The sequence below is a fragment of the Bombina bombina genome, chromosome 3 (genome assembly GCF_027579735.1).
Source record: "Bombina bombina isolate aBomBom1 chromosome 3, aBomBom1.pri, whole genome shotgun sequence".
Classification (NCBI taxonomy): domain Eukaryota; kingdom Metazoa; phylum Chordata; class Amphibia; order Anura; family Bombinatoridae; genus Bombina; species Bombina bombina.
In genome coordinates, this window is record NC_069501.1 from 747,590,602 (window position 1) to 747,603,642 (window position 13,041).

General features: G+C 39.3%; 1 protein-coding gene across 1 annotated transcript in view; it reads left to right on the forward strand.

The window, feature by feature from the left end:
• The window catches only part of CFAP47 (cilia and flagella associated protein 47), an 801,982-nt gene that overhangs the window by 305,142 nt on the left and 483,799 nt on the right, over positions 1-13,041 (forward strand). The window contains 2 exon segments of the mRNA XM_053705439.1: positions 3,210-3,326; positions 6,084-6,218. Coding sequence (XP_053561414.1) covers positions 3,210-3,326; positions 6,084-6,218 — 252 coding nt within the window.

Genomic DNA, 13,041 nt, shown 5'->3' on the forward strand with positions numbered 1-13,041 from the left:
ATATCACTCAACCATGTAAACATACAGCAGCCTACAATATTAACCCCTAATATGCCATAACCCTCATAGTTTTTAACACCCTACACTATTAACCCCTAAACCAAGATAGACATGCACCGCAATAACCCTACAATACTTAACCCCTAAACCGCCACATCCCCCACCACAATAAACTCTCTACTCTACTTAACCCTCAAACTCCCAGTACTTCATCACAAACTACCCCCTAAGCTAGTAACACTATAACTGCCACAAACCCCATCACAAACTACTCCACACTACTTAAGTTAACCCCTAAACCACCACATGCCCCACCACAATAAACTCCCTGCTTTACTTAACCCCTAAACTGCTATTACCCTCACCACAAACTATTCCCTAATCTATTAACCCCCTATGCCATAACCCCATCACAAACTACCCCTACACTACTTAACCCCATAATAGCTAACCCCCAAGACCCTTGACAAATACCAACTAAGTTACAAAAAACATTATCAAAAATAAAAAAGCTACCAGTAAAAGGTATACTAAAATAAATTTTATAAGTTGATTAAAGTTGGCTAAAATCCAAATAGATTAACCCCTTTGCTACTGGGAATTTCAGAGAAGAACTTGTCCAAAATACCAGAGAATTTGTAGCAGTTATTGATATCACTCCATTTAAACAGAAATAGAGCCTTTTTTTTGTTTTTTTGTTTTTTATCCAAGGTATTGATCTAGGCTTTTTGAGAATAGTTGCCCTTTTAATGGAATTGATTCAGTTAAACTTCTGCAAAAAATATCAGTAATTAGAAAAAAATGACCCCTTTTTGTAATGCATAAAAGTGAGAGGGGTTAACACGGAAATGCCCATTATGTGATTGAGATATTTTACAAAGAAATCTATCGCCTAGATTTAGAGTTAAGGGGTCCTAACGCTGGTTTTGGCCGCCTGCTGGTATTTGGAGTCAGTCAGGAAAGGGTCTAACGCTCACTTTCCAGCCGCAACTTTTCCATACCGCAGATCCCCTTACGCCAATTGCGTATCCTATCTTTTCAATGGGATCTTCCTAACGCCGGTATTTAGAGTCTTGGCTGAAGTGAGCGTTAGAACTCTAACGACCAAACTCCAGCCGCAGCAAAAAGTCAGGAGTTAAGAGCTTTATGGGCTAACGCCGGTTCATAAAGCTCTTAACTACTGTGCTCTAAAGTACACTAACACCCATAAACTACCTATGTACCCCTAAACCGAAGCCCCCCCCCACATCGCCGCCACTATAAGTAAAATTTTAACCCCTAATCTGCCGACCGCACACTGCCGCAACCTACATTATCCCTATGTACCCCTAATCTGCTTCCCCTAACATCGCCGACACCTACATAATATTTATTAACCCCTAATCTGCCGCCCCCCCCACGTCGCCGCTACCTACCTACACTTATTAACCCCTAATCTGCCGACCGGACCTCACTGCTACTCTAATAAATGTATTAACCCCTAAAGCTAAGTCTAACCCTAACACTAACACCCCCCTAAGTTAAATATAATTTAAATCTAACGAAATAAAATTAATCTTATTAAATAAAATAATCCTATTTAAAGCTAAATACTTACCTGTAAAATAAACCTTAATATAGCTAAAATATAACAAATAATTATATTGTAGCTATTTTAGGATTTATATTTATTTTACAGGCAACTGTGTATTTATTTTAACTAGGTACAATAGCTATTAAATAGTTAATAACTATTTAATAGCTACCTAGTTAAAATAATTACAAAATTACCTGTAAAATAAATCTAAGTTACAATTAAACCTAACACTACACTATCAATAAATTAATTAAATAAGCTACCTACAATTATCTACAATTAAATCAACTAAACTAAATTACAAAAAAAACCCCCACTAAATTAAAAAAATAAAAAAAGATTACAAGAATTTTAAACTAATTACACCTACTCTAAGCCCCCTAAAAAAATAACAAAGCCCCCTAAAATAAAAAAATGCCCTACCCTATTCTAAAATAAAATTAAACAGCTCTTTTGCCTTACCAGCCCTTAAAAGGGCCTTTTGCGGGGCATGCCCCAAAGTAAACAGCTCTTTTGCCTGTAAAAAAACCCATACAATACCCCCCCAACATTACAACCCACATACCCCTAATCTAACCCAAACCCCCCTTAAATAAACCTAACACTAAGCCCCTGAAGATCTCCCTACCTTATCTTCACCACGCCGGGTATCACCGATCCATCCAGAAGAGGGTCCGAAGTCTTCATCCTATCCGGCAAGAAGAGGTCCAGAAGAGGCTCCGAAGTCTTCATCCTATCCTGCAAGAAGAGGAGATCCGGACCGGCAGACATCTTCATCCAGGCGGCATCTTCTATCTTCATCCATCCGGCGCGGAGCGGGACCATCTTGAAGCAGCCGACGCAGATCCATCCTCTTCTTCCGGCGACTCCCGACGAATGAAGGTTCCTTTAAGGGACGTCATCCAAGATGGCGTCCCTCGAATTCTGATTGGCTGATAGGATTCCTATCAAGATGGTCCCGCTCCGCGCCGGATGGATGGGGCTGCGTTTGGAGGTTTTTTTCAAGCTCAAACTGCCCCATTGTTTCCTATGGGGGAATCGTGCACGAGCACGTTTTTGAAGCTGGCCGCATCCGTAAGCACCGCTGGTATTTAGAGTTGAAGTGGCGGTAAATATGCCTGTACGCTCCCTTTTTGGAGCCTAACGCAGCCCTTCAGAAAACTCTAAATACCAGCTGTATTTAAAAGGTGCAGGGGAAAAAATACACGCGTAGCTAACACACCCTTTCGCCGCAAAACTCTAAATCTAGCCGTATGTTATTAATATAGTAAAGACATAAAAGCAGATGCCAATAATAGAATGATGCTTATTGCAGTTCCCTTTTTATTAAACAGAAACAGAAGACAGTAAAACCAATGATAATAATGTCGACTAAAAAATCTTTTTCTTTTTTTTTTCTTTTAATAATTAATTTGTTATATTAATTGGAGCTTTCATACTTTATTGGGGATAAACACAACAATTTTTTTAAGATTTGTAGAACTTTTTTAAACTGCAATACATTTTATTAAATTTTGTCACATACTTCTATATTGAGCTACAACAAAGATTTATTAAACTTAAATATTTAATTAATGTTTAAGTGTATCCTTTTCATCCATTTTACTGGATTACTGTGTTTACTTCTGGGCAGATATCTACTCACTTCATTCGTATGAACACTAATCCCGAAACTCAAGAAGAATGTCTGCATAATTCCCTTATCCTTGTCAATGCATTCCGTACAATCAACCTTGACATAGATATACAGGTAAATATATACACTAAGCTTTTTAAGAAGGTTATTAGCTTTGTGTGTTGTGTGTTAAAACTCGTCTTTGCATTTTAAATAGAAATGCTGACAGGAAAAAAAGAAGTACATTTTTTTTCCAACTTAAATGGTTTAATAAAAGAATAAAATTATATTCTAAATAACTAATTATATTTTAAATATTATATATATATATATAGGATCTAAGGTCTGCAGTGGTTCACCAGCAGAGAGGTCAGATTTATTTCCACTGTATTATTCTGCTAGACAAGCGAGGGTCAAGTCCTAAAAAAATATGGGAACTCAGGAAGACTTCCACCTCCCTCACAATTAGTATTGTTTCATAGACACACACACACACACTGTATTATATATATATATATATATATATATATATATATATATATATATATATATATATATATACTCTATACAATATGGTTAATGAATGCAAATTAAAATGTGCTGAATGGTTGCCTTTGGGCATGAAAATGGACACCCATGGTTATATTTTTACATGGCAGGGGTGACATTTTTTTTTTTGTAATTTAAGATTTAACTGATACTGAATACTTAGAAGCCAGACACACACTTAATAGAAAATGAAGGGGCATTTAGATGATGTTTAATAATTCAGAAAGCTAAGAGCCTTAGTAAAGTTGTAGGAGATGCTACTCTCTGGCTCTCAGGATGTCACAGATTCTCACCCACTTAGGGCAAGATTAAAAATCGCACTGCAAATAAGTTGCGAATACTTTGCGCATTTTATAGCTTTTTCACATTTGGGGTTGCGCATGTATTACAAGTTGAGAAATAACTTATTTTGCATGTGCGATAAGCTGTGTAATGCAAACTGCAAAATTGCATGCGTGGTCACATATTCCCCATAGAAGTCAATGGTAAAGACAAATCGAAAAAAAAAAAATCCTAACATGTTGCGCAAAGCCCATGACATATTCTCCTCAAAAAGTGTACCTAAAAATGCGAATATTTCATATAGAGAAAATGTTTTCACAACGGAATATGTTCTATTTAATTCTAAATAAATATTTCTTTATATATGTGATGATTTTTGGACTGATATATCTATTTTTTGATATATGTATATGAATATATTTATGTCTGAATATATTACGGTCTATATGGGAAACTTTCTTTGAAAATCCCTCTGAGATAATGTTTAATTTGCATAAGATTGTAATGTGAAATGTTTTCATTATCTCCATAGTTAAACATATCTCTATACATATAAATCCTGTTTCTCTATGTATGTGTATGTATGTCAATGTAAAATCCCTTTGTCAGCTTTTTTTTTTCTTACACCCGAGATCTTGTATCTTTGAGCTCTTATAACTTTTGTGTTCAATATTTTTTTTAAATAATTTTTATTAGACAGTGTTATTATGAGTGTAACTGTACTTTATAATGTATTTTTGAAGTGTTTTGTGAAAATTTTATGTTGCGTAAAACTTTTTACCGCTCTTCGAGCGCGGAAAGGATTGTTGCATAAAAGGCAAATGTGCATGCATAATCACGATTTTTCAAGACTTTTAATAGCTGAACAATGGAAATTGATTGCAAAAAGATCAAATTGTGTGCGGAAAACTCATAAGGTACAATAGTCCTATTTCTACTAAGGGGAGCTAAATAACCCCACAGCAAGTCACACAGAAATGTAAGCACCAGACTTGCATTTAGTGTATTGTAGGAAGTGTTATAACCCATTACTAGAGAATCTTACTATCCCTCTGACCAGACTGTGCTCCAGCTCCCCCCACATGCAGCAGCAGTGTTAACTGAAGCATTTATATTCTTTGTCCACAGGGAACTTAGTTCCTCCTACAAAAATAGTTCAGGAACTCCGTTCCCATGTGTTCCCACTGGACTTGACCCATGTAGCCAAACAAATGTTTATTTAGTTTGGTTTCAGTTTGCCTCTTTGGCTGATAGAAAATACTAATTATAACTACACAGTAGTAATAAAATGTTTTATTGAGCATTACAAAGCATATTAAATTAAACAGTTTTTTTTTTTTTTGTTTTATTTTATGAATGCATTTTTTACAGAAACATGTAAAATTGAAAAATTAGTACCTAAGGGCTAGCTAGCAAAAATTACTGGCTATGCTATGTATATTTTTAACATTTTTCTTTAATTTCCTTTTGAGGAAAGGTATCACTTTGGGTGTTTTCCCAGACCAGTGCATAACAGAAGGGAAACATTAAAAAACTGTGGTTCTTTCACTAGAGGGAGCTGAAAAAGGGGAATCCACCCTTTGGGACAGATTATGAGCGGAGAGCTATCTGCTTCCTAACCCTTAATAAAAAACATAAAAATCTGGGGCCTAGTGATTGCCTGCATCTTATGCCCACTCATTTAAAAGAGATACTTCTTCTTTTATCTCTCTGGATTTTATATGGGAACTGACAGAGGCTCAATTAGAAAACACTCTTTTTCACCAATGGCTTTTAGTGCCTGTTGATGCATTACCCTCTTTAGAAAAATGGTTCTTCCATGTTGAAGAGGTCAAACATTCAGAGTCACAGTCTGTCTTAAAAGCCCAATTTATAAAACTTAAAATTGACTTTCTGTATATCAAAGTGCATCTATTTTGAAGATTTGAATTGGCCTTTAATAAAGTTAAAAAAGATCCTTGAAGTAGTGAAATAAATATAATATAAAAATAATACCACTTACAAAATAATTAAACTGTTTTTGAATTTAGTAAAATTAACTTTTTTTTATTATTAATTAAGGCCACAGATATATGTGATCCAAATCCAATTACAATGCTTATGCTGTGTGTCTACTTGCATGAAAATTTACCATTTTATCCGCCAAAGAAATCAGTTGAATTTGAGGGGACTCTTCATGACACAGTTTCTCGAGAGGTAATTTTGAAATTTGTTTTCAAGTTTTATGTGTATTCTCTTCAATAGTATGTAAAATGTGCAAAGTTAAGATAGTTATATGTAAAAAAAACTTAAGTAAAATTGATCCTTTACCTTAAGCAACATGTTGTCACCTTCATTATTATTGTCTAATAGCACTCTTTATCTTTATCACTTTATCACCAAATAATACAAACAATTTGATAACCACCATGTAAAATAGACATTAGTTTCCATCTTAAATGGCGGAGTGTCCACTGCTTCATTCATTACTTGTTGGAATTAAGAACCTGGCCACCAGGAGGAGGCAAAGACATCACAGTCAAAGGCTTAAATACCTCCCCCACTTCCCTCATCCCCAGTCATTCTTAGCCTTTCATCACAGGATTGTTGGCAGAGAAGTGTTGGTAGATTCGGAGTAATCTCTTATGGAAGGTAGTACTCTTCGAATTGGCCTGGAGTTTTAAGTAATCCTGTCAGCCTCTCAGTGAGAGCATGGATGGGAGTCCGGAGATACAGGGAGTGTCGTCTCTGCAAAACCATCCCGACTCATATTAACAGCTCCTGGGTAATCAGTGTTGATGAGTTTTGCTGCCTGCCTTTATTCTCTCAAGTCCATGTCAGGTGCACTGCTTTTAACCTGTCACACTTTAAGGGTCATGTTCCTGTTCCACGGCGTAGATTCTGGTAAGATTGTTTCATTTATACACATATGATAATGCAAGAAGACAGGGTCACAGTGTGTCTCCTTTTATCTGATAGAATCAAGGGTTAATATCCCTGGAAGGGGAATTATTGAACAGGGGGGGATTTATGCATAATATCTTTATTGTGTCAATGCTATGTCATGTGTGAGATGAGGATCTAGCAATGTGTGAACACTCAGGTGTAGATCGATGCAGCCTTTCTCTATAGTGCAGGTGCGGTCCTGCATGGTACTCCATGTGACCGAGTGTGGCCTCTTCAACTTCCTCTTTCCTGATCGGCATTTGCGGGAGACGTAACGGTTTCTCTGTGGTCTGGGTCATAGAACGGAATCTGCGTCTTCTAGACCTCCGGCTATGGAGTAGACAGATTTTAAATTTAAGATGGAGCATTTGGGCTTTTTACTGAAAGAAGCGCTTGCTACATTGGAGGTTCCGGAACCGAAACTTCCGGAAGAATCTTCGATCCCTAAACTAGATAGGGTTTATAAGGACAGGGTGGTGCCTCAGACCTTCCCAGTCCCCGTAAAGATGGCTACGATTATTAAAGTGAAGGTAAACTTTGGTGAATGAAAGCCCGTTTTTTAAAAATACTATTAAAAACAGGGGCACTTTCATTCATCAAAGTTTACAAAGCAGCCGTTTTGTTAAAAAAAATACCTTTTTTTCTTTTCACAGCTACAGCATCTTCCCCCACCTAGAGATCCTCTATTCACACTTCAGCAATGACTAACCCTGCTTCCTCCAATCACAGCTTTCCCCCCAGGGTAGTCATTGCCTGAGGCCATGCTGTGATTGGAGGAAGCAGGATTAGTCATTGCTGACGTGTGAATAGAGGATCTCTAGGTGGGGGAAGCTGCTGTAGCTGTGAAAGGAAAAAAAAGGTAATTTTTTTTAACAAAACGGCTGCTTTGTAAACTTTGATCAATGAAAGTGCCCCTGCTTTTAATAGTATTTTTAAAAAACGGGCTTTCATTCACCAACGTTTACCTTCACTTTAAGAATGAGTGGGAGAAACTAGGCTCGTCCTTTTCTCCTTCTACCTCTTTTAAAAGCTTTTCCCTATTCCGGACTCTCAGCTGGAGCTATGGGGGGCTATTTCTAAAGTGGATGGAGCGATCTCCACACTGGCTAAGTGCACGACTATTCTCCTCGAGTATAGTTCATCGTTCAAAGAGCCCATGGATAAAAAGTTGGAATCCATGTTGAGAAAGTTGTTCCAACTCACGGGGTTTGTTTTCCAACCGGCAGCGATGATCTATGCAGTGGCTGGTGCAGCTACCTATTGGTGTGATGCACTGTCAGCTATGGTCAAGGTGGAGACTCCCCTCGAGGAGATACAGGAAAAAATTAAGGCCTTAAGGGTCGCAAATTCCTTTATCTGTGATGCAAATATGCAGATTATTCGCCTGAATGCTAAGACATCAGGTTTCTCTGTTTTAGCCCGTAGGACTCTGTGGTTAAAGTCATGGCCTGCTGACATGACTTCCAAGTCTATATTACTATCCCTTCCATTTCAGTGGAAAGTCCTTTTTGGTCCAGGCCTGGACTCTATCAAATCCACAGTCACGGGAGGCAAGGGTGCTTTCCCTTCCACAGGATAAGAAGAATAAGCCTAAGGGCTCTACTTTTCGTCCCTTTCGTTTGGACAAGTCTCAACGCCAGCAGCCTGCTGCAAAGACCAAGCAGTCCAATGGAACTTGGAAGCCAGCTAACTCTTGGAACAAAACTAAGCAGAGCAATAAGTCCGCCAAGACAAAGTTGGCATGAAGCGGTGGCCCCCGATCCGTTGCTGGATCACGTAGGGGGCAGACTATCTCTGTTCACAGAGGCTTGGGTGAGAGATGTACAAGATCCTTGGGTTCTTGAGGTTATCACCTAGGGTTACAGGATAGGGTTCAAGACTCATCCGCCCAGGGGCAGATTCCTCCTGTCAAACCTATCCTCAAGACCAGAGAAGAGAGACACTTTTCTAGAGTGCGTGAGGGATCTCTCATCTCTCGGAGCAATCATTCCAGTACCTCTAGCAGAAAGGGGTCTAGGGTACTATTCAAACCTTTTCGTGGTCCCAATTCTGGACCTAAAGTGCCTAAACAAGTTTCTGTCAGTCCCATCGTTCAAAATGGAGACGATCAGATTGATTCTGCCCCTATTTCAAGAGCGGCAGTTTATGACGACAATAGACTTGAAGAATGCCTACCTTCATGTGCCAATCCACAAGGACCACATCAGGTTCCTAGGATTTGCGTTTCTGGACTAACACTTCCAGTTTGTGGCCCTACCGTTTGGTCTGGCGACTGCCCAAAGAGTCTTTACGAAGGTTCTGGGGGTGGCGCGCTGCTCGCGGTAGAGAGAGTCAGAGGTATTGTAGTGGCTCCTTATCTGGATGATCTTTTGATCCAGGCTCCGTCCTGCAGTCTTGTGGAGGACTACTCGAGGGCTCTTCTTCTTCTCATTCGATCCCATGGATGGAAGATAAACAAAAGAAAGAGTTCTCTGGTTCCCAGCAACAGGGTGTAGTTCCTGGGTACGATAATAGATTCCATATTGATGAAGATATTCTTGACAGAGCAGAGACATTCCAAGATTGTGTCCAGCTGTCTTGCCCTTCAGACCTCCTCAAGGATATCTGTGGCCAGGTGTATGGAGGTGACTGAACTCATGGTACCCAGCATAGATGTCATTACATTCACCAGGTTCCATCTCAGACCTCTTCAGTTATGCATGTTGAAACAATGGAATGGCGATCATTCAAATTTATCCCAACAGATCTCTCTGGACAACCAAGTGAGGGAATCCCTCTCTTGGTGGATCCGTCCGGGACAGCTGGCCCAGGGGACATCCTTCTTGAGGCCATCCTGGGAGATTGTGACCACGGACGCAAGTCTATCATGATTGGGAGCTGTTTGGGGTGCCAGAAGGGCACAGGGCAGGTGGACTCGAGAGGAGTCGACTCTACCAATAAATATTCTGGAACTTTGAGCGATATTCAATGCTCTGAGGGCTTGGCCCCTCCTGGGGTCGTCCCGATTCATCAGATTCCAGTCCGACAACATTACCTCAGTGGCTTCATAAACCATCAGGGGGGTGAGAAGCTCCCTAGCCATGAGTGAAGTATCTCAGATTCTGGAATGGGCAGAGACTCACAATTGTTCGCTCTCAGCTATTCACATTCTAGGTGTGGACAACTGGGACGCGGACTTTCTCAGCAGACGATCGTTTCATCCGGGGGAATGGTCTCTCCATCCCGAGATGTTTGCTGAGATCTGCAACAGATAGGGACAATGGAGATAGACCTCATGGCGTCCAGACTCAACTTCAAGCTACCCAGATACAGGTTGCGGTCCAGGGACCCACAGGCAGAGCTGATAGATGCCTTAGAGGTGCCTTGGGAGTTCAACCTAATTTACATTTTCCCACCATTGCCACTTCTTCCTCGAGTGGTGGCCCACATCAAACAGGAGCAAGCCTTGACCATTCTGATTGCTTTGTTGTGGCTGTGGAGGACATGGTTTGCTGATCTGGTGGGGATGTCATCTTCTCCTCCATGGAGGTTGCCCTGTTGCAGAGATCTGCTGGTTCAGGGTCCCTTTCTACACCAAAATCTCGATTCTTTGAGGCTGCCTGCATGGAGATTGAATGCCTAGTCTTGGCCAAGAGAGGTTTTTATGAGAGAGTAATTGATACTCTCATCCAGGCCAGGAAGCCGGTCACTGGTCGCATCTATCATAAGGTGTGGATGACCTACTTATCCTGGTGTGAAGAACATGGTTATCCCCTGGACAAGGTTAGGGTATTAAGGATTCTGGCCTTTCTCCAGGATGGACTGGATAAGGGTCTTGTCGCCAGTTTCTTAAAGGGACAGATTTTGGCGTTATTGGTGCTGTTACACAAGAAGCTAGCGTAGCTTCCTGATATTCAATCCTTTGTTCCGGCTCTACCTAGGATCAGACCTGTCTTTAAAAATTCTGCTCATCCTTGGAGCTTAAATTTGGTTCTTAAGGTGTTGCAGAGGGCTCTGTTTGAGCCTATGCATGCTCTTAACATTAAGATTATTTCCTTAAAGGTTCTATTTATTCTGGCTGTTGCATCAGCTTGCAGTCTCGTAGTTGGCAGCCTTGCAATCTGAGCCCCCTTACCTGATTTTTCACGCTGATAAGGCTGTGCTTCGCACTGGGTTTGAATTTTTCCCCAAGGTGGTGTCAGTTCGTAGCATCAATCAGGAGATTGTAGTTCCTTCTTTGTGTCCTAACCCTTCTTCATCTAAGGAAAGGTTACTGCATAACTTGGAGGTGGTTTGAGCTTTGAAGTTTTATCTTCAGGCCACGAAAGATTTCAGACAGACTTATTTGGGTCTTGTATTCAGGGAAGTGTAGGGGGCAGAGGCCCTCTTCCACTTCTCTGTCTTTTTGGTTGAGAAGCATTATCCATTTGGCCTATGAGACAGAGGGACATAAGCCTCCTCAGAGGATTACGGCTCACTCAACTAGAGCTGTGGCCTCTTCTTGGGCCTTTAAGAACGAGGCCTCTGTGGAGCAGATTTGTAAGTTGGCTACTTGGTCCTCCTTACATAATTTTACAAAGTTTTACAAATTTAATGTTTTTGCTTCGGCAGAAGCTGTTTTTGGGAGAAAGGTTCTGCAGGCTGTGGTGCCATCAGTTTAGGGTTCGCCTACTTTTACCCTCCCGCTTTTGTTCATTCAGTGTCCTCTAGAGCTTGGGTATTTGTTCCCAAAAGTAATGAATGAAGCAGTGGACTCTCCTCCCATTAAGATGGGAAACATAAATTATGCTTACCTGATAATTTAATTTCCATCTGTGGGAGGAGAGTCTACTGCTCCCGCCCATTTGCTTCGGTGGGCAGACCTAAATTTAATATTATTCTTCTGGCACCATTTATAACCTGATATTTCTCCTACTGTTTTTTGTTCCCTTGGCAGAATGACTGGGGGATGAGGGGAGTGGAGCAGGTATTTAAGCATTTGGCTAGGGTGTCTTTGCCTCCTCCAGGTGGCCAGGTTTTTAATTCCCACAAGTAATGAATGAAGCAGTGGACTCTCCTCCCACAGATGGAAATTAAATTATCAGGTAAGCATAATTTATTTTTTTTCTGGTAATTCTAGCGATTGAAGAACATGACCATTTTTACACAAACATTATAAAAGCTAGAGAATTAAAGGGTAAGTAACGTCAAAATTAAACTTTCATAATTCAGATAGAGCATGCAATTATAAACAACTTTCCTATTATCTAATTTGCTTTGTTCTCTTTGTGTATATTTTATTAAAAAGTATACATAGGTAGGCTCATGAGCAGTAATGCAGTACTGGGAGCTAGCTGCTGATTGGTAGCTGCACATACATGCCTCTTGTTATTCGTTCACCTTATTTGTTTAGCTAACTCCCACTAGTGCACTGCTGCTTTTTCTACGAAGGATACCAAGGGAACAAAGCAAATTTGATAAGAGAAATAAATTGGAAAGTGGTTTAAAATTGTATGCTCTATCCGAATCATGAAATATTTTTATGGAGTTTCATGTTCCTTTAAACACTATTTTTATTTGTATTATATTATTCATACTCTGGAGATGACTAGCTTTTTATCCATTTTTTTTATTACCAGCAATTTAAAAAAAAAAAATATTCCAGATACTACTTTGTAACTAACATCTTTTAGTCTTATCAGACAGGGTTTTTAAAATTGTACATTAAATTTAAATATTTAATGTTGTTAGTTTGCTCACAGTTTCTCAAGTAATTTGCTGGAATATAAAAAGTATAGAACTTTTACAAACCAGTTTGTCATTGTCACCTTCCAATTAACTAAAAAAATTATAATTTCAATAAATTTGTTACTGAAATGACTAACATTAAATATTTATTAAAAAAAAATGTTTTACTCCTGACTAGAAATATTTTTGACAGTTGATGTTGATAATATTTTTTAATAACCCGTCTGATAAGGTGTATTCAATCTTTCAGGAGTTAATTTTTTTTAATTGTATGTCTGAATCATAAAATATTAATTTTGATGTCTGTCTTTTTAAGTGCTTTAAGTTGTGCTTCCAAAACCTATTGCAGTCCCTCCAAATGGAGTACGTATAGGCTCCTATTAAAGGG